The 27,840-nt window shown below is 34.6% G+C and overlaps 1 protein-coding gene across 1 annotated transcript in view; it reads left to right on the top strand.

Annotated features, from left to right (window-relative positions):
* Positions 1-27,840, top strand: part of LOC134853297 (adenylate kinase 9-like) — a 570,635-nt gene that overhangs the window by 502,756 nt on the left and 40,039 nt on the right. The window contains exons 2-18 of the mRNA XM_063869270.1: positions 477-757; positions 1,924-2,097; positions 2,242-2,338; positions 3,062-3,249; positions 3,637-3,768; positions 4,398-4,610; positions 4,818-4,972; positions 7,517-7,603; positions 8,206-8,386; positions 8,654-8,795; positions 17,598-17,672; positions 18,078-18,155; positions 18,439-19,068; positions 21,268-21,410; positions 25,268-25,344; positions 25,713-25,751; positions 27,045-27,275. Of these exons, the coding sequence (XP_063725340.1) occupies positions 485-757; positions 1,924-2,097; positions 2,242-2,338; positions 3,062-3,249; positions 3,637-3,768; positions 4,398-4,610; positions 4,818-4,972; positions 7,517-7,603; positions 8,206-8,386; positions 8,654-8,795; positions 17,598-17,672; positions 18,078-18,155; positions 18,439-19,068; positions 21,268-21,410; positions 25,268-25,344; positions 25,713-25,751; positions 27,045-27,275 (2,915 nt within the window). The 5' untranslated portion in view covers positions 477-484. The remainder of the gene's footprint in view (positions 1-476; positions 758-1,923; positions 2,098-2,241; positions 2,339-3,061; positions 3,250-3,636; positions 3,769-4,397; positions 4,611-4,817; positions 4,973-7,516; positions 7,604-8,205; positions 8,387-8,653; positions 8,796-17,597; positions 17,673-18,077; positions 18,156-18,438; positions 19,069-21,267; positions 21,411-25,267; positions 25,345-25,712; positions 25,752-27,044; positions 27,276-27,840) is intronic.

Below are 27,840 nucleotides of genomic sequence, written 5' to 3'. Positions count from 1 at the left end.
ACAATTAAAAGGGCCTTAATGAATGCGACTCGGAACTACAAAAAATAAAAATGAGTATTTTTAGTATCAGTCAGGATATCAAACTTTCATTAGACAACAAAAAACTGTCGATTTTTTTGATCAAGGGGAACTGAAAAGAACCCTGAGTCCAATATAATTCCTCGCCTTTGCTGGATGGAATTGCTTGAACCTGCAGATTAAATTTTGTCCTTTGATTGGTCTTAAAAAACAAGTAGGCGCAGTTTTTGAGGAAAGCAAAGGCGAGCAATTATCTTGGACTCAGAGTTGTTTTCACATCCCCCTAAGAAAAAAATAGGCAATTTTTTGTTGTCTAATGAAAGTTCGATATCCTGAATGATACCAAAAGTTCTGGTTATCGTCCTACTGTAATCTCGTCCTATCTATCTCAGGATCACCAAAAAAAAAACCTTCTCAATTTCAAATTGTTGGCAATTTCTTACTTAATTTTTTTTCAAATATTAGAATGGAAAGTAGCGAAGACCATGAACTTAATGAAAGAGAGGAAGATTTGGTCGAGGATCCAGAAAACGAAGATGAAGCCGAAATGGACAATGAAACGAATGCAATAGAGGCTGAACCTGAACTGTTAGAAAGCAGCTCTGAGTTTGAATTTAGTGACACGGACGATACTGAGGATATTGACAAAGCATATGTTCGCCTAAGCACGAAAACAAAATTTGGAACCGAACAAACAGAAAAAGAATTCGAGACCATAGACCCTTTCGATGATGACCTAGTTGGTTTACTTTGTTACCTTTCGAATTTTTTTGCTGGTTGTAAATTTACCGACTCGATTTATTGTTCCGACTATTGAAAATGGAGAAGAACTTTGTATTCGGGTGTGCTTTCGTTTTTTCTTTTTTTTCTTTTTCTACGCAGAATTCGGCAATTTTTTTTAACATTTTTTTTTGTTTTTCTAGTTTTTGTTCGGCAAAAACTGTTTTTCAAATAATTGCTGATTTATTTTGACTGTCGACGGTTTTTAAATTGTAGAAAAAACCTTTCTTGTATTTTAGTAACCGTCTATCCTTGTTAAACTTTCATTTTTTTTTTTGTTTATTTTTAGTTTTTTTTTTGGCTTTATAGGTTCCACCCTTATTATATTGACTTAGTAGTCTAATGTTGCCTCGTTTGATGAATTATTTTTTTTGTTTGTTATGAGGGGGAATGGGATTTTTTGAGGGGTAAAACATAATTTATTATAAGTCTTTTTTACACAAGCAGAGCGTTCGTTTTGTCATACTGCGAAGTTCACTTTTAACCCACGTCGCAAATAATTGTGCTTATTTGATAGCACTTTTGCAGCAATAGCATTATAATTGGGTTATTTTGCTGCATTAGCATTATATCTGTTTTTTTTTGTTACATAAGCATTATAATTCTGTATCTAGTTTATTGGTGGGTGGTGTTTGATGCTTATCAAGCGCCCATGGGACAGACGCTAGAACGTGAGACTCTTAATCTCGAAGTCTAAGGGTTCGATTCCGGCAGATGTCAAAATTTTTATTACTTTTACTTTACCTCTTTTTTTCACTTCTTAACCCTTTCAGGACTACTTTCTACCGTTTTCTCGCTTGGTCATGCAAAGTTCAGCTTCGCCTTTGTGTTTATGAATAAGTTTCGAATGGTTTTCTTCCGATGCTTTTTTGACATTCTGTTTTCTTGACAAACCTATCAACATTTTAATAGATCTAGTTTTTTCGAATTTTCTGATGTTATTTTTCTGTTGAGGGGCTTTTGTCTCTGTTTTTGTCGGCTAGTTTGTTTGTAATGTACCGCAAAAGTGTGAAACTCCAGTTTGCTTCTGTCTTACATATTTTATGTTAAGAACTTTTCACTTATGACCTTACAGGAAGATCGGAGGACCATTATTTTGTAATTTTACGGCTGGAAATGTTTCAGGCGGACCTCAAAGTACTGCTTGCAAAGCCAACCTGCTTTTTGGTACTCGGAAAACCTGGGTCTGGTAAGACATCAGTGGCACGGAAGTTAGCCAATTTTTGGAGATGCCAGCTTATTACTCCTACAGACTGCTTGGAGCAAGCCATCCAACAAAACTCAACTCTTGGAGTTAAGGTGTGTTTACTAGAGCCGTTTAAAGCCGTTTTACTAAGTTTTGGCATGAAAGTTGTGTTCTTAGTTTCCATTTTTTGCTATTGCCGTGTCAGATTGTTATTCTGTGAAATAGTATTTTTAAGAAAAGTTTTGGAATTATTTCAGGCTCAACAAATTCTGCAGAGAGGCGAAGTGGTCAATGACGAGTTGGTTATTCAAATAATTGAAGAGCGTCTCAAATCACCAGAATGCGAACACTATGGTTTGTGGCTTTGACTTTGATAGGTGATATTGAAAAAGAGTAGAAATAAGATAATCTGAACGACCTTTAAGAAATCCGAAAAAGTTATTTAAAACATAAAAGTCTATTCATTTTAATTGAAAACACTTGAATGTTCATATTTGTGTTTTTTTATAATTAGGACCAAAAATTTGTCATTTTTAAGTTTTTTAGGGCGAAAAATGTGCTACGTGAGGGTCACCTTCCAGTTTTTTCAATCATTTTAGTCCATGATTTTTATCTAAATAGAAGCTTGCCTGTGCACACCAAACAATAAGCAACTGACATATTCAATGCTATAATTCACGAAACCAAGACGATATTTCGAACCGTCCTGCGTCTGATGTATGAAACCAATTCTTGCGGAGGTCTCCAAAGCGAAGCAAATGTTTAAATTGCATGATTGTCTTTTACCAATGCAACTCATCTCTTTTTATACGAATAACCGTATCTGTTTTACCGCAAGTATTTGTCTGTGGCAAAAAAGGATTGAAGTATACTATATTTATGTTCCATGTATGCTTACTCGTAGCTTATGCCAAAATATCAGCTAGATCCATTTTTGCATTATACTTATGACCTTGACTGAACATTGTCGAGTAGATAACCCTAATGGTGTTAAAAGATAGATATGTCAGTTCGATTGAAATAATTCAACCGTGTTTTCTTAGCTAGAGATTACCAATATATCCTAGCTTTGTTTAGGTTACATCCTGGATGGATTTCCCTGTCTGAGCGAAGAGTACATGTCATTTGGGGAACAGATGAGCATGTTGAAGAACTTGACGCTGAAGCCAGATGTGATCATCAATCTGCGCATTCCAGACATGGATCTGGTCAGTCGCAGGAGTGGCATCAAAGTCGACCCCATGACCAACATATCTTACCCAAAGGTGAATTTGTTTTTGTCCAATGCATAATCAGCACAAAAAAGGCCTATTTTTTTTTCAGGCCGATTTTGACTACCTCAAAGAAAAATTGTACTGGGGGGAGGGGGCAAGTGGCGTTTCATATGGAAGTCTTTTTGGCCGTTACTTAGATTCTGAAAAAAGTTGAAAAATCGTCTCAGTTCCGAGAAAATATTGGTTAAAAAACTAAAAATTTATCATTCTTAACTTCCAGTCTAATTCTTTTTGGGTCTTTTCATTAATTTATCAATTTTTGACTGGTTTTTAGTTTTTAGCGCTCATTAATTAATTCAGCCTCCTCTCGATTTTTTTACGGGTTGGATTATTCTGCAGTACTTGCATAGCAACCGGCTATCCTTGTTTATCTATTAGGACAAATATGCGCCTGAGAAGGGAGACGGGAAGAAGAAGGACTCCCTGGAAGAGGCAGACGAAGGAGCAGAAGAAGAGGAAGGAAACGAAGAGGAAGAGGAAGAGCAGGGACCTGTTGATGAGGAAGATGAGGTAAACATCTGTCAGTTAATAAATAATAGTTGCCAGACAAAAAGAAGGGGATCGAATCTGAGTCTTGCGCAAAATTTGTCATGCAATTTTAATTTTTTTTCTAGCACTCAGGAAGAATTTGAATTGCCTTATTGCTCAAAAAGTTCTTGTACTTTTTAAATGATTTTATTGCGTGAAAAATACTGAAAAAAAAACACTTAACTTTGAACATTGCAACATTCGGCTATTACAGCCAATGAAGAATTGTGTTGAACCGAGTGAACTATCATCCCGCTAAAAATCAAACTAAAGGAAGGATTCATCTGTTGATTAAAGGAAATCTTTTTCAGCCAGCCAGAATCCAGTTTTTTTTGCATTATGACTTGCTCCTTAAATTTTTCTTATTTTAGAAGGAAGTGTTTACAAAGACGTTATGTTTTAAGACTTAGATCAAGTTTACTGTAAACAAATGTGTTTGATAATTCTTATAAGATAACCAAGGACGGAGCTTACTCTTAGATTCAACTTTTGTCATACTTTTGTTTCCAAAACCGATTAGTTACGCTTTTTACCCGAATACTTCAAATCATTCAACCCTGTAAAAATTTAATTTTGACGAAAAGTTTCTATGATGTGTACTCCTATTTCAGTACACTGCCTTTGACGAAGACTCTGGGGATCTTGAAGAAGAAGTGGTCCAGAGACTGGTCACTCGACCAGAAGATTTTCCAGAGAATGTCTCTGCCAGTATTACTAAGTTCAAAGACGAACTGCTCACTCCGATTGAAGATCTCATGTCCGATCACGAGCCTCAGAATCTGATCGAGATCAATGGCATTCTTAATGAAAAGACAGTTTTCAGGGTGAGAAATAACTAAAAACGAACTCGTGGTTAAAATGTTCCTTACAAGCTCCATTGATGATATAATAATGCAAACAACAATATTTTAACGCTTTTTTCTAAACCATGGTCCTTTTTTTTTCGAAATTTCAGATCCATTTTTTTCCTTACTTTTTCCAAAACTGGAAACAAAACAACGCTGCCTAACATCTTTTCTTTTTTCTTTAAGCAAATCATGCTGAAGCTGACGATGCTGTCGTTCCGACCTGCCATCGTGCCTATGAGACTGCATGGATCGGAGGAGGAGGAACTACCTGAGGAAATGGACTCTGACGAACTGTTCCGACAGATGGCACCTGTCAATCATCCAGGGCCCAGATGGAGGTACTTTGCTTGCATTTGAAAGTATATACATGTTTTTCCATTCATAGTTCTACATAGGGGGCTAATCCCACGCGCGAAGGACCGAATGGGCAAAAAAATCGTGGGCGAAGGACCCAAAAAAATTAGCCGAGAGTCAATTTTGAAGAAAAATTTATTGCCATTCAATTAAATTGAATTAAATGAAGCAATATTTTGCTTCTTTCATAACGAAACCCTTCAAATGTTAAATTTGTTCCACTTCGGCGGCGGTCAGTGACAATTTGAAAATTTTGCATTTTTCTACCGTTTTTATATTCGGCCAATATCAATATTAAGTCCCTGGAAATGTTTACTTTCTTTTAGATTATCACGCTTTCTTTCCAACTTTTAGATTACTGAAATCTGATTAGCTGATTTTTATTTTCGCGCATTCGGTCCTTCGCGTTTGAGGGATTCCACCCTCTACATAAAATCGAACTTTCTCAGGGTTTTGTATAATTCACCCCATAATAATGCTTTTTTGTTGCAGTTTTTCATTTCTCAGAGACACTATTTTTTAATTGAAAGGCTGAAAACAGTATTGTTATTATTGTTCCGACTATTTTCGGAGAACATGACTGAATATTTTTCCTTGCGGGGTTTTTTTTTCTCCTGACGGCTTCGACTTTTTATCTTGCAATTTTTTACAAATTTTTCTATATCATTCGAAAGGTATTGCTGTCCTGCGCTCAAATTCAAAAAGGTATTTCACTTGTGATAATTTTTTCGTAAAATTATGGGGGTTTAAAGATTGCCAATTTGGGACAATTAACGCACGATATATTTTATTTTATTAACGCGTTAGCTAGGATTTATTCTGTCTTAGAAATTGTTCCAAGTTGGATTGAAGCATGTCATCTCGGTCCGTTCACTTTTTTGCTTTTTGCAAAAATATATCACTTTGTACTTTATAAAGCGTGTGAGGGGATGACTTTCAAACAAAAAATTCCAAAAAAGCTGAAATTGTTCGTTTTTTTTTCAATTTATCATTGATTTTGATTGAAACTACTCCATAGAAATTAAAATGCAGTCGAAACAATACGAGCAGTTTTGTTATTTTTAATTGTTAGTTGTTTTGAATTTTTTTGGAAAAAATTCGAATAAACTTTTTAATTTGTATACTGAAGATGGCTGCTGCAACGGCTTGTTTTCTCGAGCGAAGCGTAGTTTAAAAGTGAACGTATTGAAGACTCTTATGTATGTCGTGATGATGTTTTTTTTCCAAAAAATTTTGATTTTTGCTCCCGCTCAAATTTGATTTTTCTCAGTGTTTTTTGATTTTTTTTTCTGATTTGAAATTATTTCTGTTTCCCGAAAGGTAAGAAAACTTCATTACTATCTGGCAAAAAAAATTAAAGCTCACAAAAAACGTCATCGACTTCTAGTTTCGAATGTGGATTTTAGTTTTCATTTTCTCAGCGGAATGAAAGTTTTCCTATTGATTAAGTTTTCTCAAACTGGGTTAAATTTATCAAAAAAGTGTCAGTCTTGAAGTACTCCTGAAAATCTTAGAGCTTCAAAGGCTTATGTGTTTTTGAAGTTTGAAATGATTTTTTTTTAATTCAGTCTGATGGGGCAAAAAATGTGAACGTGTTACAGGTTCAAAATCGATGATATTTTTCGAATATCTCAGCGGAATAATGGCCATATATTTTTTTCTTCAGCTAACAAGTATAAAAAAATATTCCGTTTCTTTGCGTTCGTAGACTCTTTTCGGACTGTCTGCGGGCTGTGTTTCAAGATGTTAATTTCCAGAATTCTTCTTTATTTCAAAGTTCCATCAGTTTTTTAAACCAAAAACTACTTCATAGACGCTAAGGGTTAATGAAAACGTTCGGGGCGAGTCATGGTTGCACAAACCAAGCGTAGTGTTTTATTAGGAAGAATTTTTTGTCCAATCTTCCTTGCATAATAGGCTTTTGCCATGTTTATATAAGAAAAGTTTGTGGATTTAGGAAAAGTCAAATTTTTGGTTTATTGGTTGTTTTTTGGAATCTTTTTCACTTTTTTCGGAAACTATTCAATCAAATCTGAGAAAAATAATTCAATTGAAAGAGCGAGTAAGGGTTTTTTCCTTAAATAAGCAGCTTATCTCCTACTTAAGCAGTGAAGTTACTAGGGTATTGAGTAAAGTCCATTTTTTGAAGTTTTGTAAATTACACATTTCCGTATCACTACAATATATGATTTAAAAAATTAAAACAAATACATTCAGCGTTAGCTGGGCCACTAGCTTAATTCAAAATGTCTGTGTCGCAGATGCGAGGACGTGAGTGACGCTCCTAATCATCAGGTCTGAGATTGAAATCCAGAACATTCAAATAGTTTTTTTTTGCTGGAACATTTGCTGTTTTGTTTTGGTGGCTAGTGTAAGTACATTACAAGCGGTTGTGGAGCAGATGTGAGAAAGTGATACTCCTTGTCTCAAAATTGATATTCAAAGATGGCCAAAAGACTCAAAATCGGTTGCATCAGTCGAAAGAAATCGGAGTGTAATTGAATCAACTGTGTATTTTTTTTCTGTAGGTGGCGTCGATCTAGATGGGGTCGCTTCTGTCCAGTGGCTCTGAGGGAGGGCAACATCCAGTGGGGAAAACCAGACTTCGGAGTATCGTAAGTAGTCCATTTCTTCACAAAAATAATGAGTACTTGTTCAAAATAAATAGATCAACTTGCTGAATTCTTGCTTGCTTAATTATTGTATGAATAAAAGTTATTACAATATTTGGTACAATATTGATAGCTATTGCAAGAAAAAAGTTGTTGTATGAAAAAAGTTATTACATTATTGGGTACAATATTGATAGTTATTGTATGAAAAAAGTTATTGTATGAAAAAAGTTATTGTATGAAAAAAGTTATTGCATTATTGGGTACAATATTGATAGTTATGGTAGCTGGTTTCCTGAAATATAGATAGGTCCCTAGCTTAAATTTATGCGCCTTAAAATCTTCAGGAAATAGTTTTGCAATGATTATTTTAGCGTTTTTCAGATTTTCATAAAATGATGGGACAATTGTTTAATAATTAGTTCTTTTGGTATCCCGTCAATCATATGTGGTCGCAATATTATGACTTCTTGCATATTTTTTAGATCTCTTTAACTATCCCCCCCAGGGTACCTAGTAACGAATTGCCTCATTTTTTGTAGTCCTATATTTTCTGTCATTAATTTTGCGAAATTGTCATTCAAAATTAGTCTTCTTCATTTCAGCTTCCTGGACAAGATGTTTTTCCTTTCATCCGAGGAGGCGATGAAGAAGTTCCTGAAGAACCCCCGCCAATTCCTTCTTCCCCCTCAGCCCCGTCCACCCTGTCGCTTCTCAGTGGTGGGTCCGCCCTTGAGTGGCAAGACCACTCTGAGCTACATGCTGGCCAAAAAATACGGAGCTTATGTTAGTTGTAATTAGTTCATTGGGATTTTGTACCCATTATACCTATGGTCTATTAAAAAGAATTGAATCCTCATTAAAAAAACGGATGGTAAGTTTGTCCAATTACCTTAAAAGTAGTAGTAATAGAATTTACCGAAAGTTTTATTTTTTTTATAAAAACAAGTTTCTTCATTTTGAATTTTGAAGAAATGAGCACTAGTTTGTATCGTTGAAATGTTATCTTTTGTCTCATGTTTGAACAAAATCTGTATGATGAAATTGTTTCAGGTGTTGGACGTGAACAAATTGATGAGGAGTAAGTTTGTGGAGGCGAAGCAGAAGATGGTGGAGGATGCGAAGATGGAGGCCACAGAACAGGCCATCAATCAGGTCAAGCAGCAAGTGGAGGCTGCCATGCTAGCCGCCAAAGGTAATTATGTCGCTCTAATTAGTTGCTGTCCAACCTTCTCATCTCGTATTTTTTCGTAATGATCTGTAAACTGAAAAAGGTGTGAGTTATTCAAGGCAATTTAAACCGAGGCCTTAAAAACATTCAAGGCTTTAACAAAATTCAGGCAAACGCTTAAAAACTAGTGTCGAGTTTTATGTAGTCGTAGTTTTTGTGGAGGTAATCTTTAAGTGATGATGAACGCAGTGCTTTCTTTTCTAATTCGTGTCATTTTTTGTTCATTTTTTTTGATTTTGTCTTGCTCGATAATATAATTTGGTGGTATAAGGCTTCATTTTTCTGAAGCTCGCTTTTTGTTTTCGGAAATTGAAAATTGGTGAAATTTAAAAATATTCACTTGAAAAAATCTTTTTTTTTTGCTATATCTCAAATTTATAGTTCAGACCATTGAAAATGGGGAGGAACTTTGTACTCGGGTGTTTTAGTTTTTTTTTCACTAGTTAGCTTGTAACCGTTAGTGTATTGGTACGAACGTCTTTTTAACTCAATTCGCAAATAAAAGTGTTCATTAATAGTTTTCACTTATTTGATTGCACTATTGCCATAATCACGATCTGTAGCGTGTCAAGGTCGCAGCACGATTCCTGGACGTTGCGGAATTTTTACTTATCGAGGCTCTTATCTACTTTTTTTATCGCCCTTTATAGAGCTGCTTTTTGCCGTGTTCTGGCTAGTTTTTGCGAAGCGCAGTAATTTCTGCATACAATTTGCAATAAGTCAATGTCATGTGAATGTTAAGGATGGGATCGTTTTTATTCAGACCAATTTCGACTTTTTAATTAACAATATTTTACGGATTATTTTTAAGAGCCCTTGAACGTAGTGAAGACTATTAAATAGGTCGTGATGGCTTTTTCAGTTTGTTTTTCAGAAAAAAAATTAAAGCTCACAAAAAATGTCATTGACATCTAGTTTCGAATGTGGATTTTTTTTTCATTTTTCTCAGCGAAATGAAAATTTTCCTATTGTTCAAGTTTTCTCAAATTGGGTTAATTTTATCAAAAAAGTGTCAGTCTTGAAGTACTCCTGAGATTACTAGATCCTCAAGGCCATATCTCGTTTTTGAATTTTGAAATGTTGTTTTTTTTCAGTTCAATCTTATGGGGCAAAAAATGTGAATGTGTTACAGGTTCAAAATCGATGTTGTTTTTTCAACGGAACAATGGCCATATATTTTTTTCTTCAGAAAACAAGTTTTCAAAAAAAATTTCCGTTTCTTTGCTTTCATACACTCTTTTCGGACTGTCTGCTGGCTGTGTCTCGAGTTGTTAATTTTCAGAATTCTGCTTTGTTTCAAATTTCTATCAGGTTTTTAAACCAAAAACTACTTCATAGACGTCAAAGGTTAATGAAAACATTTGGAGCGAGTCTTGATTACACAAACCAAGCGTAGTGTATTATTACGAAGAGTTTTTTCTAAATTTCCTTGCATAAGAGGTTTTTGCCATGTTTTATGAAGAAAAGTTTGTGGATTGAGGAAAAGTCCAATTTTTGAAATTTTGTGAATTGCACACTTCCGTATCAGTACAATATATGATTTAAAAAGTTAAGACTCAAATTTATAGTTCAGACCATTGAAAATGGGGGGAACTTTGTATTCGGGTGTTTTAGTTTTTTTTCTTTGTTTTCCTGGCAAAATCAGGTACCACAAATAATCGCCGGAATGGGTCGAGTGAAACATCATACTAACGCCCTTTCTGTCGTGATTCGAACGATTTTAGAAATTTCTGAAATTTTTTTCAGTGTCGAGAAAAACGGGTTTAAAATTTTGATTTTAGTCTACTTTCGAGCTAATAAGGTGACCGTGCACTCTCATAATAGCTTATTTAGGCCGTGAAAATTTGGTTATACTGAAGTGAAGGCAGGTTTTCGAGTTTTTTAGCGCAATCTTGGGAAGAAAAAAAAATCTGCAAAAAATTTTTTAATAATTTTTTCAAAACATTTTTCAAGTAAAATCTACTTTTTAAAATCTATATTTTTTCACTAGTTAGCTTGTAAGCGTTAGTGTATTGGTACGAACGTCTTTTTAACGTAGTTCCCAAATAAAAATGTTCATTAATGGTTTTCACTTATTTGATTGCACTATTGCCATAATCACGATCTGTAGCGTGTCTAGGTCGCAGCACGATTCCTGGACGTTGCGGAATTTTTATTTATCGAGGCTCTTATCTACTTTTTTTATCGCCCTTTATAGAGCTGCTTTTTGCCGTGTTCTGGCTAGTTTTTGCGAAGCGCAGTAATTTCTGCATACAATTTGCAATAAGTCAATGTCATGTGAATGTTAAGCATGGGATGGTTTTTATTCAGACCAATTTCGACTTTTTAATTAACAATATTTGACGGATTGTTTTTTAGAGTCCTTGAACTCAGTGAAGACTCTTAAATAGGCCGTGATGGCTTTTTCAGTTTGTTTTTCAGAAAAATGTCCTAAAATTTGTTCACGCTAAAATTGTTTTTAGTGTTTTGATGTTTAATTACTTTTCAAGTTCAGTTCAACTTCTTTGTTAAAAGGAAGGCAAACTCCACAGTCGAACAGCAAAAGTGTGAAAGTCACAAAATAAAGTGATTAGTTACTATTTTCGGAAATGGATTTTCAGATTTCCCAGCGCAATGAAAAAAATTTGCCTATTGATCCCGTTTTCTCAAATTGCGTTTTTTTGAACAGAAAAGTGTAAGAAAAAAATGTTTCGTGAAATTCGAAGAGCTTGAGGGCTAGTTTTTTTTGTTGAAGTTCAAAAGTTCATTGTCTGTTGGCTATATTTTTTATATTATTTGAAACGTGTCAATGCCGTGAGCTCAGATATCAAAAGTTTTTCCACTTATGATCATCTTTTCTTACAATTATTGGGGGGAATCAAAATTGTTAATCTGGCAAAATTTTTGCGCAGTGTGTTTCGTTCATTATAACCCGAAACAGCAAAATAATGCGGCTTAGTAATCATTCCAAATTGAATCGAGGCAAGCTATTCAGTCATAATTTTTTTTAAATATTCCTGGTAAATTTGTTTTTACATAGCGCATGTTCTGTTCTTTTAAAAATATTACCAATTTTTTCAAAGGCACAATCTGTTTCATGAAGGTAAAAGGCAGTCAGAACATCCAGGTTTTGCTCTGATGCAGGCACTCTTGTTTGCTAAGGTAATTTTTGAAATTTATTTTGATGCCTCTGTTTTTTTGTTTATGCGCTGGCTATGTTTGAGTAAAGAAAATTGGTTCTTTCTGTTATTTGTGCATTTTTTTGCTTTTGGCTAGCCTTTTTTATTCACGCAATTTTTTGTTGTCGAAGTTTACTTTTTGAAGTTTATTTTTTAGTAATAAGTCCAGATGAACATTTCAAAATTAAAATTCCCGACAAAACTCAATTTTCTCTGCCGTTACCTAGTTTGTTTTGTCCTATGAACTAAAAACTCCAATACGAGTCTCCAATCGAGCTTAAAAACTAGAGCTTACCATAGATGACGATTACCATGGAATCCAATATGAATCTTCAATATGCAGGGATTCGACCTCTCACCAACCAAAGGGTCCCCCTTTTTGTATATATTTATGACATCCATTTTAGGCCGACGAACCCTGAAAACTTTTCTAAATGCGCCTTTCTATATTAAAAACTTTTCTATACTAATTTTGAAGGGGAGCTCGCGCCGAAAAATGCAATTTTCTTGGTCAAATTTTTCCAAAAAGTGCCCAAACACGGCATTTCTGGCCCCCTTTTCAAAATTTTTCTTGCGGCGCAACAATTTCTGTCGAAATTGGGTTTTTATAACGATCTGAGAGCGCTCGGAAAACCCATTTAGTCGACCTAAAAAAAAGCGGTCGACAAAGTTTTTAAAACTTTTTTGAAATCCGCCCCTGCCCCTCGAAAAAACCCTTGATCCGCCCTTGGGTTTACCCTTTGAATTTTCCTAATTGTTGTGATAAACTTATTAAATAGTTTCAGAGAAGTGAAAATGGAATCACATGATGAAACCGCGACTAATCCACCCACTCTTAGATTCCAAGACCAAACGCCAATTGCTAAGCCCGACAACAAAAGGACATGTGCTGCTCTCAGCCCACCAGACGAAGAACCCGTATTAGAAAAACTAGAAGCAACCATTGAAAAGGCAATTGAAAACAAAATTCCAGATATTGTAAAAATGTTGACTGAGGATCTAAAAGGGACAATTCGACAAGTGATTAATGAGCTTCTGACTGCAACAAAAAATGAAATTCTTGGGAAAGTACGAAAAGAACTAAAAAATAGTGAAACGGTTACTCTCGTGAAAGCCATATGCGAAGACGAACAGCTAGAGAATTACAATAGGCGAGATAATTTGAAGATATTGGGATTTCCAGAGCAAGTACAAAGAGATTCGAATGGTAACAGCATTTTTGAAAATTATGACAAGACCATCAACAATGTTATCCAATTGGCAACAAACATTGGGGCAAATGTTACTCCTGCTGATATTTCAATAGCACATCGGTTGCCAACTCGGACAAACAACACAAACCGACCAATTATTGTACGTTTCTCGAGAAGGGTGGCGAAAATAAATATTCTGCGAAAAAAGAAGACACTCAAAGACAATGAACAGAGTGCCCAAATTCACGTGTTTGAAGATCTGACTAGTGCAAGGGTTAATTTTATGAAATTCTTGAAACAGGATAACCGTATTAATGGAGTTTGGACCAGGGACGGGAATCTGCTCTATCAGTGGAAGAACAGCGAAAGAGTTGGAAAAATAACTAGCCTTTATGAAGGAGTGGCGCAGTTGGGATATACTGTAAAAGATTTAATGAATTGCTTTGTAAATAAAAGTGATATTTTTAAGGAAGAGTCTGGCTCCAGTGGAACCTGAAAACTCCAACTGCGATGTAATTACTAATTTTACTGTCTTGTTGTGTAATACTAGATCGATTAAAAAACATAGTGAAGAACTGGAAGCACTAGTTAAAAGTCTCGAGTCTCCAAAAGTCATTTTTACTACAGAAACATGGCTAAGTGAGGAAGATAACAAAGAGCTTTTTACAATGAAAAATTACACGTCCTTTGCTTGTAATAGACAAATGAATAGAGGTGGTGGGTCGATGATCCAAATTAGAGATGACATTAGTTACATCCAAGAGATAAAATGTAGCTTACCAGAAACTAAGGCAATATTAGTGAAATATGCGAATGTAAAAATCATTTTGGTTGTTACCTATTTAAAGCCACGTTCCGATAAAGGATTTTTCATCAAAAAATTAGATGAGTTTCTTGAAGAACTGTCAAACCACAATGGCCCTATAATTTTTGGCGGTGATTTTAATATTAATATCTTACAACAAAGTAACCTTGTAAATAACTATCTAAATACTATAGCAGCAAATGGCTTCATTCTCACAAGTGATACCCCAACACGAATAACAGCTGAATCAAACACGTGTATCGACCATTTCTTTGTAAAAAATATTCCGGAATATGAAGTAAAAATTTTGGAAGAGCACGCGTTTACCGATCATTGCCCAATTTTGCTAAATTTCAGAATAGCTCGTAAACAGGATACAACGAAAATATTTCGGGATTTAAAATTCCTTAACGATGAAGTTAAAATCCTTAGTTTCCAAAATTCCCTTAAAGTAAAACTAGAAGGAGCACAACTTTTAGTTGATCAAAATATCAATTCCTCGTACGAATCTTTCCAAAATTGCTTTAACAAAACGATTGATGAATATGCACCTGTACGCATATGCACTGCAAAAGATTGCTCTTCGGCAGGGTGGGTCAGCAAAGAAATAAAAAAGGCAATAAGTTCCAGGAACAGAATGTATAAGGAATGGAAATGTAACAAAACAAATAAGGCCAAGCGCGAAAAATTCCTCGCCGAGAGGAGTAAAGTAGAAAAATTAGTTAAGCTAAGCAAAAGAAATTACTATCACAATAGGTTCAATAATTGCATTGGAGACTCGAGACAGGTTTTTAAAATATTAAATGAAATATTAAGAAAATGTTCAAGGAGTGGAAACGTTCCTCTTCTTAAAGATGGAGATTTAGAAATAGGTAATAATCAGGAGATCGCCAACCACTTGAATGATCACTTCGCTTACATTGCGTCAAAACTTCTGGCATCATTACCAAGTGATAGCAGAGAGTCTCATGAGACTTATTCAAAATATAATGCACCACAGTCAATGTTCTTACACAAAGTAACAATGTTCGAAGTCCTGGAAATAATAGAGAATCTAAAAGCGAAACAATCTACGGGAGTAGATGAAATAAGCAATATTATCATTAAGAAAGTTTCTCATGTAATTGCGCCATATTTAACTTATTTGATAAACCTCTCATTCGAATCCGGCCAATATCCCGAACAACTCAAGAGCGCCAAAATCCAGCCCTTCTATAAAGAAGGTAGTAAAACAGATGAAAATAACTACAGGCCCATTTCCTTACTGAATTGTTGCAGTAAAATCTTTGAAAAATTAATGCATAATCGCCTATACAACTATTTGAACAAGTTCAACCTTTTATATGAAAAACAATTTGGATTTAGACAGAAATACAATACTATCGATGCATTAGTTGAGTTAACAGAAAAACTTAGGTACGGTGGTAAGTCAATGAAATTCAGTATGTTCCTAGATCTTAAGAAAGCCTTTGATACATTGGATCATGAACTACTTTTACAAAAATTAGAAAACTACGGAATAAGAGGATTGTGTAATGATTGGTTTCGAAATTATCTCTACAATCGTAGGCAATGTGTGTTCACAAACTCCGTTTACTCTGATTGGAAGAATGTTTCGCATGGAGTTCCGCAAGGTTCCGTGATCGGTCCGTTATTGTTTTTAATATATATTAATGATATGCCCAATTGCGTAAAAGACACAACCGTTTACCTATTTGCAGATGATACCAATGTCACTTGCGAAAACGAATCTTTCGAGGTCTTCACCAACGACATACAAAATATATGTTACTGGCTAAATAGAAATAAGCTAACACTTAATGGAGATAAATCAATATTACTAAGTTTCCAAAATAAAGTAAGTGCTTCCAGTCTTCAGTTGTGCATTAACAATTATATGGTTACTTCTAAGGCGTATTGCAATTATCTAGGTGTTTTTGTGGATTCAAAACTGTCATTTTGTACGCACGTTGAAAAAGTAAAAGCGAAACTAGGAAGGCATTGTGGAGTTATTGCTCAAATGAGAAAATTTGTACCGATAGATGTGCTAATAAAATATTATTGTTACAACATCAAACCCATTATACAATATGGATTACTGGTATATGGGGGAACGAGCTTCTCGAATCTCAATCCAATTTTCCTTTTGCAGAAAAAAATAATTCGAATGATTTACAAAGTAAGGAAATTTGATAGTATTAGGGAAAGGTTTAGAGAACACAAAATTTTAACAGTTCATGAGCTGTATGTGTACGATCTTCTCAAATTTTGCTTAAGATCAATAAACAAGTTGAATACAACCGCATTTCTTAACGATTTTTTTACTCTGAAAACAAAATCGGCTTATTTTACCAGAAAATCTATAGGTATTCAATTTGAAGTTCCTTGCTGTAAGACAAAAACGAAAAGACAATCGATATGGTTTAGAGGATGCAAACTGTTGAAGATATTTAGAGATAATAACTTGCTCCCGGAAAATGTTTTAAACTTAAAAAAAGGGGAACTAAATAATTTGGCACATATGCTAAGAGATACGTTTATACATGAAAATTACGAACTTGTTAGGTATATTTTTGCTTTATGATTATAAATATGACTGTGTTCAGGTGCGGGGTGGGGCGGCTCGAACTGTATTCTTTCAGAAGACCAGGCGTTGTCTCCGGGCAACATAGTTTAATACTATTCAAGTCTGAGTATGGGTATACAGTTTTGGGTTGTTCTGCTTTGCACCTAAAGGACATAGTCATATTTCAAGAAATTTTGAAAAATGGTCAAAAAGAGGGCGTTACTCTGCCCAAATTTCTGGAGAATTTAAGGGCTTTTTTTTCGCGAGGTGGATGAGGCGTTAATTAATTTCTAAAAAACTTGTAATTTTTTCTTTTTGCTATTTGGTTTCATAAATATTATATTTATCACTTATTCATAACTCAATGATGTGCTTTTCTTTTGTGTAATCTGTGGGGTACGCTCCTAGTGGGTTTGAAGAAAACCCTTTGCGTATCCTCACTTAACAATCCTGGGTAAACTATTGATTTATTTATTATGTGATAAAAAATATTCTTTTTGTTTAATGTAATAGTGTATCTGATTTTGTTAAGTGAAATTAATTCTTCTTCTTCTTCTTAATTCATTCATATAAAGGATTTGGCTTCCAGAACTAATGCTGCATTTACTTCGGATGTCAATTTACTTGTTTGAACACTTCAATGGGTATACCGATGAATTACTTTATGTAGATTTTTCGTGAACAAAGTTCAGCCCCAGCTTTTTTTTCATTCAATCAAATCTTTTGGTTCTAAAACTGTCAGTTTTTCTTCCATAAAATTATTTAAACCTATAACAAACAAGGACTAATTGAATTTGCTTAGATCATTTGCGGAATCTAATGCTAAATGCTGGATCTATTGAAACGGTGGATTCTAATGATGTCTGTTGATTTTGTTTACTTTTTGCGGATTATCCAACAGCCTATAATATTGCCCATTTTAGTTTCCGTGACACAAAGTTAGAAATGTGGTATTTATTAACTTCTACGAGCACATGGTTTTTTGTTTTTAATTGACTATCAAGTTGGATTTTGGAAATAAATTTATAGTATGATGATGTTTAGCTGAAGAAGAGATGGCAGCGGCTAATGCGAGTAACGAAGAAGGAGGGGAGGAAGAGACGAACGAAGAGGGAAAAGGTTCGATAGTGGCTGTGTTTTGTTTTTGATAAGTTCACAGAGACGGAATTTTATATATATTTTTTAAAAATTAGACAATGCTCTATCTCATAAACATCCAAGAAATGAAAGAATCATGGTTCATCATCAAATATACAATGACATCATCTATAGATTGGTTTACAAAAAAAGTTTAGTTCGCAATCAATTATTAAGAGCTAGGAACTAGCGTTTAAAACATTTTGAATAAATCTTGATGTAATAAATATTTTTCTAAATATTTTAAATTTCAACAAATCGGAACCTCTTCATGATAGACAATCGTGAACTACTATAGTTTCTTTGAATAACTGTACCGAGATTTGAATTTGTAGTTCTTAATCATGACTAGTTTGTAGAGTTAAGTTGGTTTTTGTTCACGTGCAGAAGAAGAGGGGGAGGAGGGAGAAGGCGACGAAGGAGCTGAAAAGAAGGAGGGCGAGGAAGAAGCTGAAATTGAAGAAGGTTCGAATAAGTGTGAACAACTAATGAACATCTGTAGTGGACGAGAAAATTTGACCCCGGCTGAAAATTTCTAACCCTGTTGATTTTTTTTTTTCAATATGAGACGGATGTTATTTCACAGAAAAGCTAAAATATATGAAAATTTTCAATCTGTTGAACAACCCAATTGCAAAATCGGAAGTCTTAGAAGTTTTCATTGATTTTTTCATCGATTGTTTTTTTTGTGTGTAAGCACTATACTAACCAACCCTTTAAAGTTATAACTCTAACATATTAACTCCAGTCGAAACTGTTCGACCTAACACAGTTGGTCGCCCCCACAAGCCTACTCGCCAAACTTACCAAAACGAGCAAAACGTCGATTCCGGCCAAATAGACCGGCTAATTTTGGACGATCCAGTTTCGTACCCTGAGCCCATTTACTCGAACCTGGATCGTATAGAGGAAAAAGTGGATGGAAAAACAGAATCGAGTTACAGTAATTATTCTTCAGATGAAAACAGAATGCAAACATGCGGAAAGTCGGAAAGTAGACAAAAGCTTCGAAAAAATAATCGAGTTTCTTTCAAAGATGAAGTTGAAGAATTGTCGCTTGACCAACTTGAGAAAACGGACAAAAATGAAAAACCTGTTGCAATCGAAATTTCAGAAGGTCTTGGTTCTAAAAATTGTACCGATGCGGGTCAAAAATCAACAAAGGAAATCAAAACGCCTGGAGCAGAGCTTCGCTGTCATAAAAATTCCGAAATAGTTAATTCAAGAAGTTTAAACGAAATCGGTTCAAAAAGTTTCGCTGAAATTGGAGAAATACAGCCGCATACGAAAAAAAGGCCAGAAGACATACCTTGCGAATCACTAAAAGGTCCAATCATGGCTGACTTTATGGGAAAGTCGCAACTCAGATCTTGTAAAGGTATTTGGCTGTGAACTGTTTGCGCTCAACAGGCTGAACGAATTTTTGTGTTCTCTTTTGGCGTTTTCTCTGTTGTGAGTCGTGAAGAGTTGTTATGTGTTTTGGGTTTTCTGGCTTTCTTTCTCTGGATGCTTTCAGGAGCTTTCTCTTTCAATGTTTTTTTGAGGCTGTTCTCATGGCAGAATGACCAAATGCGATAAAATTTTCGACCAATCGGTGTCCTTCAAGCAGTACAAAACTGACTGATTTTCACGCTTGTTTTTTTTTCGGAATTTTTTGAATTCTGATTGGCTAGCATAACTTTATGGCATTTGGTCCTTCCACTTTTTACTTCGTTATGTGTTGCGTTTTCAATGTCATCAAGAATGTCTTTAATCTTCATTGTAGGTTCATTTCATGTCATCTTTTTTCTAATTTAAAAGTCAAAGCTTTAAATCAATCTAAGATATGTATCAGCATTGTTTTACAAAACAATTCTAAGTGAGATTTTTATTGATTCGAAACAATTTGTAAATTGTTCATTGATTAAAGTTATTGTGCATTAACACAAGATTTGATTCAGAAAATTACAAAGCAATTTGGTTACAAATAATAATGTGATCTGGATGTGTGGTCTTTTTTGCATGATTTTGGTAAAATGATAATAGAGAACCGTGAAAATTATCTATCCAAAATTTTAAACAAGACAATGGGTTGAATATTTTTTCTTCTCATTTCCTTGCAGAGGAGACCATCACAGGTACTACAGCTGGTACAGTGGGTGTGTTGGGTGAGATATCAGAGGCACTCAATGAAACAGACTCCGTTGGTAAGATCACCCCCCCCCCCCCCAACAGCCCAACACCCATATATTGTAGACTAGCCGACTAGATGATGTATAAATCGTAATAGAGAGAAAATATGTAGATTTTAGTTTGGGTAAGTTTTTGTTTTGCCATTTTTATCAGATTATTTATGTAACTAGAAACTTGGAGGTCAGAACTATCAGTCAGTATAGTTTTGAATAGTTATCAGTTCAATTTTTTAAAAATAAAAACAGAAAAGAATAGTTCGAAAAAAATCATAATTTAAAGTTTCAGTAATTAATTTTTCAGCTCGCTTGGTTTCATTTCGGTTTTTAGCATGTATTTCTTTATTTTCATTTGAAGTTTTACTCCTGTGTTTGTCTTTAGCTCTGAATTCTAACGCTTGTATGTTTAAGTATTGCATAATTGCACTTTTCAAAATTCCTCTGCACTATTGCACAAATCAACAACAAAAAAGTTAAAATGCACCGTGGCAGCTTTTTTACCACTTTTTTGCATGCAACAGAGGAACAGCGGTACGCGGCGTCAAAACTGCTCTTGAAAATAACAAGATTTCTTATACCAGGGCAAAGCGTTGAACTCTCTGACTGACCTAAAAGGTGTCTGATGTTAAGTTTGTTATTTTCGACAAATAATTGAAATGAATCCCCCATACCGACGTTCTATAATATTGAACAATATTCTGCTTTCTTTCAAATGAAATTTTTTCAAGTTTTTTTTTCGTCCTAAATTAAACAGTCACCTTTGCTTCGATAAGAATCATTGTTTTTTTTCTCAACAAGTTACGGTAGTATTATTCTGCTCATTTTGACGTGTTTTGGTGTGAAAGAACAATTTCTTGCATATTTAATTTGAGTCAGCGAATTAAATAGTATCGACCAAAAAAATTCGAAATAAAATTAAGTTATCCTGAAAGTTTACATTTGCGTTTTGCGGAGACAAAAGTGTGGCATCTATTCTTCAGTTTACCTCTTTAGCTGTAGATTTCAGTGCATGACAATATTTTTGAGTGTTTAGATTGACAAGGGCAGATGTTTGCTGTGCAAGTAGCTCAGAAATTTCCCACCACGTTAATCCTAGCCTTCAAGTTCAAAAAATATGAAAAAGAATCGCTTGTTTGACAAAAGATTACAAGGTATTTAAAAATGAAAAAAAAAAAAATCAGCTTTGTAAAGTTTGTTTCTTTCTTATTAAATCGAATTTCTTCGTTAAAATTGTTGTGGTACGAACATTTTATGCTATTTATCTAGCAACCGGTTATCTTTGTTTCGTATAGACACAGCTACGGAAGCATATTTATGTGCGTAAAAATGTCCATGTCATCAGACAGTTCATGCATGATCATTATTCTGAATGATATGAAATACGAGACCTTAGTTTTTACTTTTTCCAGGTTCAGTGGAGGGCGAGGAGACCACGGGGGCAGTGGGGGGAAACCCGGTGGACGAAGTGGATGAGACACACCCTGAAGTGATTGCGATAGTGGGGGAGGCAGTTAAAGTGGCTGAGGCCAAGGATGTGGAATTACCTGCTGAGGTAATTTATACGGTTGTTTATAAACCGCAGCTTAAAATGTGTAATTATTTAGTAACAGTTATATAACAATTATGTAACAGTTAGGAAAGTCATGCAAATTTTATTCAGATGATGTAACTTTTCGTTGGCTTATTATACTTCGGCTTATTTGTTTGTGATATAGTGTCCCTTCGGATGGCTGTGGACAGCTATATCGTCGTTTATTGATAATGTTGTAAGCTGTTCGAATATTAATTAGCGCTACTGGCTATCAATTGTTATGTCTTGTTTCCATAATTTATATGTCTCGAGCGGTTAAGACTTATTGTTCCGACTTTCGATACGAAAGTAACGGAATATTTGTGCTCGGGGTGGGTTTTTTTCTTCAGACAAATTTCGACTTTTTAACTAGCCATTTTTGACGGAAATTTTTGATATCATTCGAAAGGTATTGTTGTCCTGAGCTCAAATTTGAAAAGATATTTCACCTGTGAACATTTTTCGTAAAGTTATGGGGGTTTAAAGATTGCCATTTTGGCCAATTTGGGACAATTAATGCGCGATATAATTCGCGCTATTAACGCGTAAGCGGAAAGTTAATCCGTCTTAGAAATCGTTCCAAATTGGTTTAACGAAGCTTATTTGCCATAATTGATTTGTTAATAGGCGCAAAATCTATCAATTTGTACTTAATATGACGTGTGGGGGGATGTTTTTACATAAAATCTCAATTTTTTTCAAAAATTTTTTTAAATTTTTTTATTACTTTGAAACTTTTCATCTTATTAATGCTCCATAGACCTTAAAAGGCAGTCGGAACTTTCAGGGCTTCACCCTGATCCGAGCAGTCTTGTCTTGCTTTTAAGGACGCAGGATTCGGTTCTTAACTTCTGGAATATCGCTAGTCGATCGGCGCAAGTTAGAGCATGATTCTAATATTTTATTCTCTTCAAGTCTTTCCAATTGATTAGTAGCTCGGTATAAATCTCCAATGGTTGGTATTAATTACCATCAATATTTACATAGTTAAATAAATATAAATGTATGAACTTCATTTCATTAACAAGGTTAATTATGTAATCTAATATAGCATAAGAATGCATGACGTCATGTAGTGATGTCACATTGTTTAAATTCAATTTATACATATTATACTCCACACTGATTGGCTTAAATTTCCGACCTAGAGTCAGCTGAACATCTGCGCTTCTAAACCACTTCACAGACGGCTGTTACCTTGCTCCACATGATTATTCTAGGAAAAAACTTCTTACTGTCTTTTTTTAATCTACATATGAGCGGGTAAAGCAAGCGATTAATTGAGCAAGTAACGCGAAGAGCTCCTTCATCAGGTGCGACGTAATTATTTTTCCCCAGTTTAGTGAGAGCTGTTGGATGTTGTATTAAATTTTGTACGTTGTAAGTGATCAAAGATAGCAATTCATTAAGAGTTGCAAAAATTGAGAAAAACTAGTCTGAATTTTGTGATGTTTTTTTGAGAAATGATGCTAGCTTTTATTGTTCCGACTTTCTATACGAAAAAAAAACGGAATATTTGTGCTCGGGGTGGGTTTTTTTTTCTTCAGACAAATTTCGACTTTTTAACTAGCCATTTTTGAAGGAATTTTTTTTAAACCACTAAAAGGTTTTGTTTTTCTGAGCTCAAATTTGAATAAATATTTACCTGTGATCAGTTTTCGTACAGTTATGGGGGTTTAAATTTTGCCATTTTGGCCAATTTGGGACAATTAACGCGCGATATATTTCGCGCTATTAACGCGTAAGCGGAGAGTTAATCTGTCTTAAAATTGTTCCAAATTGGTTGAAAGAAGCTTATTTGCCATAATTGATTTGCTTCAAGGAGCTAAAACTATCTTTTTGTTTTTTTATGGCGTTTGGGGGGATGATTTTCATTAAAAATTTCAAATTTTAGAGAAAAAAAAATCATTTTATTTTATTACATTTATTTTTTTAATGTTATTACTGCTCCATAAAACCTTAAAAGGCAGTCGGAACATTCAGGGCTTCGCTTTAATACTAGCAGTCTTGTTTTTTCACAATTGCTATAGCAGGTGTCTTGTAATCGGGGAGCTAGACCTTTTTTTCCCGTAAACAACTTTCCTACAAACCTTACTTGCTTTAGTATTGAAATTCGCCGAATACCAGGTTCGTTCCCTCCTGGCATAGGGGTAACGCAGATGCCTTTGTATTCTAGGGTTAGCGGTTTGAGTCCTGATCGGACCTTGTTTTTTTAGTTTGTGTATAATTGAATTTTTTTCTGGTAAAAATTGGATTTTTGAACCTTCGTTTGTCCGCTCAAGTTTTGCCGGCTTAGTCGCGACATCACGGGTATTGCTTGTGCCGTAAGCAACTTTCACTGTAGTTGCATTTGCAAGTAATGTTCATTGTAGTTTTTGAAGGGACTTAAAACTTTTAAATATTGCTATAAAATCATTTTTTTCCCGTTTCAACTTGTGTCTGCTGAAATTTTGTCGGCTTTACTGTCTCTTCATACGTTTTTTCCGTGCTAATTTAATATTCAAATGGCCGGTATGTTTACCGATAACAGGTTTATATTGACACATACGAAAATAAACATTTAGGTGGACCTAGTTTTTTTCAAAGCTTTTCAATTTTTTGACGTCATGTTTTTTGTGTTGTATCGCAAATAATGCGAAGCTTCGCTTCGCGCCTGCTTATTACTCTTGCGATCAGTAAAGGAACTGTAACTTGGTACTAGAATTTGATCCGTAAAAACGTTGCTCACAGAATGGTCAATATAGTAAGAATGTAAACTCACGTGCAGACTGCTGATTTGCTCAATTTCTTGAAAAATTAAATACAACTACCATCATATAGGTTAGATAGTCTTAGGTGGATATTTTTTGAGGCAGTTATTGTATCCGATAAATTGCTGGGGAAAAGTGCTGAAATTTTTTCGGGTTCCCGGTTTCGTCCTAGTTTTCCTCGGTTATTTTTTAGTTGTTTTAAATGCCTTTTATATTAACTGGTATAGTTTTTTGGCTGAGTTTCCAAATCATGGGTTGTTATCTGATTTGAACATTTTATATGATAATTGAAAATCTGTATTTATAAATTTATCAAATCTGATTTTGAACATATTTATTTTATTTGTCGTTTTTTTTCTATTAAACAGTTTTATCTATGCTATATCGGCTTAGCAACTTCTTTTGTGTTGTTTCGAGGGCAAAATTTTAATCATTTTTTGTGTTTTAGTACGGAACGGATGGGTGGTAAGAGTCGTTAAAGCTTGTATGTTCAAAGTTTAGTATGACAACCGTTCCATTTTCGGCTCATCAGGGGTCTACCCAAGTTTGTTGCCCTAGTTGCCGCTCTGTGAATGATTCTCAGCGCTTTTTGATCATCATTCAAAACAAACTTGAAATTTTTCTAGAAATAATGTTTTTTATTTGTTCAAGTTATTATCAATTTTTTCTAGTAGTCTTTGCAAGTTTTTTTTTCAAAAAACTCAAATTCCGTCCATTTTTATTTACTATTTTATAACGCAAAAAATTGTTCCAAAATTAACAGTGGTCGGAACTTTCTGTTCCACTTGTGATTTATTGATGAAGTTTTTTTAGGTTCTTGTTCCATTTCTTCCAACTGTGGTAATTACACAAAGTAACTTACTTTTTACATTGCCCAATGTTTTCAGTTTAGGCTTGCATAGCAATTTGCCAATTCCAATTACATTTGGTCTTCATCTACAGCCTTCAAAATGAAAATTTACGCAATCAATTAAATAAAACTTAACGAACAATATCAATTTGTGTCGGCCGTGTGAGAAAACCATATAAGAGTCTTTTAGATTAATGTATGATAATTTTTTACTTTATATTGACTCTATTCTGTTGCAGGTGTACGCGGAATGTATTCTGAATGCAATCAAAAGAGTGAAGAAGAAGATGGTCAAACTGTCTCCCTTCACACCAATGTAAATAAAGCTAGATGTTTGTTTCCGCCATCAACTTTGCTTTTGATTGAACATTTTGGAAGTCAATTCCGATTCTTCCAATTTCTTGAGATAATTTTCAAACCAACAGAGGTAAAACTTATTTTTCTCAACCTGTCTTAGTTTTGATGTTATTCAATACCTCGAGTTTCAAAACTACATGGATGAACTGAAGCTAGCTTTATTGTTAAAATCAACGCAAACTCGAGAAAAGTTATATAGTTAACCCTTTTTTGCACAAAAAAAGTAGTTTTTCAGTGTTTGTTTTGGTTTCATCCGTTTTAGTAAAGAGTAATTTCAAATTTCGTAACTCTATTTTTCTAATTTATTTCACCTTTCTTTTTAACCAGGGCCACTGCTTATGAAAAGGACGCGTTGGACGAAATATCGTCAGTATTAATCAGAATTCACTTTTCAAACCCACTTTTCACCCGATATCATGTGATTTTTTGATTGATTCCTAATTTGCCCTCCTTGTCTCAACATGTCTTCTATTTTTGTTTGAATCTTGTTGGTCTATTATTTACAGAGGGGGAAAAGTCGACATTCCAACAAAATTTCATTTGTTCGCGAGTATTTGCTGTTGGGTGAATATCTTTTGTCGGAAGGACCTGAAAACTTTACCAGCCAATCAGAATTCATTGTTCAAAAGTTCGATAGAAATAAAGTGCAAATCAGTCTGTTTTCGGCAGTTATAAGAGCGTTGATTAGTTGAGAATTTATACGCATTCGGTCTGTATATCATGAGAAGTGCGTATTCATAGGTCCCAAAATGAAAAATCAGTCCTATAGGTCCCAAAATAAAATAGCAGTCACATAAGTCCCAAATCTTTTCAATTGGTCAAAAGACTTAATAACCGGCTCTAAGTTTCGTATAGCGTCCTACCCTTTGGTGGCAAGCTCGCAACACGTTGGCGCGGCTGCGGTGGTCACTATTCTGCAGCTTGAGTTTATGCTGCTTGAACAGTAAAGAATCAATCCATAAACTCGTTGGCCCAAGTTTTAACCAATCAGAATTCAAGAAGATAAGTTTCGGGACTTATGCGACTGATTGTTTATTTTGAGTGCTATGAATATTGGGACCTATGGGAATTCACCATCATGAGAATAGACCCCCTTGTTGTTGAGCTCACATCATTATGTCACCATAGTTTTACCTTTTCGGATCCGATGCTCACAAATTATGTCTTCAATAATGCTCATTGCTCTTTTATTTCGAAATTGACAAAAAGATAATTAAATTTTCTAATCATAAATTTAATTTCGAGCAAATGTATTTCCTGTAATATAAGCTCTCAGTTTTTTTCAGCTGAAAAAAAAATATTTGCTTTTAGGTATCTAAACTTTTTTTCTGATTACCGATTACGACTGATTGAAGCTTTAATCATTTGGAATTTGAGTGTTCACCAAAAGGTTTACTTACCATTACTGTAAACTTTTGCATAAATGGCGATGCCGCTTCATTCTCTAACCTATTAAATTAAACGTTGGGATTGTAAAATTTGTCTATCGAAACAAAGTTTATTACTTCTTTATTTTCTTCTCGCAACATCAGCGGAAAATGAAGTTGTTCTTTCTCTGTTATCCACAGACATAACGGCGCTACATTCTTTGGATTTGTTATATCAATCATTTCGATTTTCAATTTTTATCGAAAAAGAAAGAATTTTTTTTCTCCGCAGAGACGGTGGTTACATCCTCGACAACTTCCCCCGCACACGTGAACAGTGGACTGCCCTTCTGGACAAGGGGGTGACAATAGACGAAGTGCTGTGCATGCAGGATAACTCGGAGGGGGGTCAGTATCTGATGAGGAGACACTATGAGTTGAACAAGGGGGAGATTGAGGAGAGGATTACGAGGAGGATTGAGGAAGAGAGAAGGAAGCAGGAGGAGATGGAGGAGGCTGCAAGGTAATCAACAATTTTTCCAGAATTTTCTTGTTTAAGACTTCTTTAGAAATATTCCCAAACTTACCTAAACAATTACTTGAAAGCTTAAAGAATTTTTTTTTACTTTTGAGAGCAAGTGACTTGTATTCGGGATCTAGATTTTTTTCTACCGCAAAAAACTTTTGCTACGAATCTGTAAGAAACTTGACTTGTTTTATCATGGAGCCAACACAATTTTTTTGCCCATTCTCACTTGGTCTTCTCGAAAAGCGCGTTTTTTTAAAAAGTCCAAATACCTGGATACAAAAATCAAATACCGTTTTTTTGATATTTATGCAGTAAGATCTTATTTCTGAAAAAACTTGAATAGTCGATCTATCGTTTTTTGATTATTTTTGTCAGCAAATTTCCCAATTTTTTTTAGAATTTTTTGGTTAGGTAAACAATTTTTACTATAATTGAAAGTCAATTTGTAATTTGTTAATTTACCATCTTTAGTTTTGAATAAATTCCTTTAGTCGTCTTATATTTCATCGTGTGCAGAGGAAAATTAAGTTTTCTTGTTTGTATACATTTCAGAAAGGGG

This window comes from Symsagittifera roscoffensis, chromosome 8, assembly GCF_963678635.1.
Source record: "Symsagittifera roscoffensis chromosome 8, txSymRosc1.1, whole genome shotgun sequence".
NCBI lineage: Eukaryota > Metazoa > Xenacoelomorpha > Acoela > Convolutidae > Symsagittifera > Symsagittifera roscoffensis.
The sequence above is the reverse complement of the archived record's forward strand: the minus strand, read 5'-3'. Positions and strand labels throughout refer to the sequence as shown.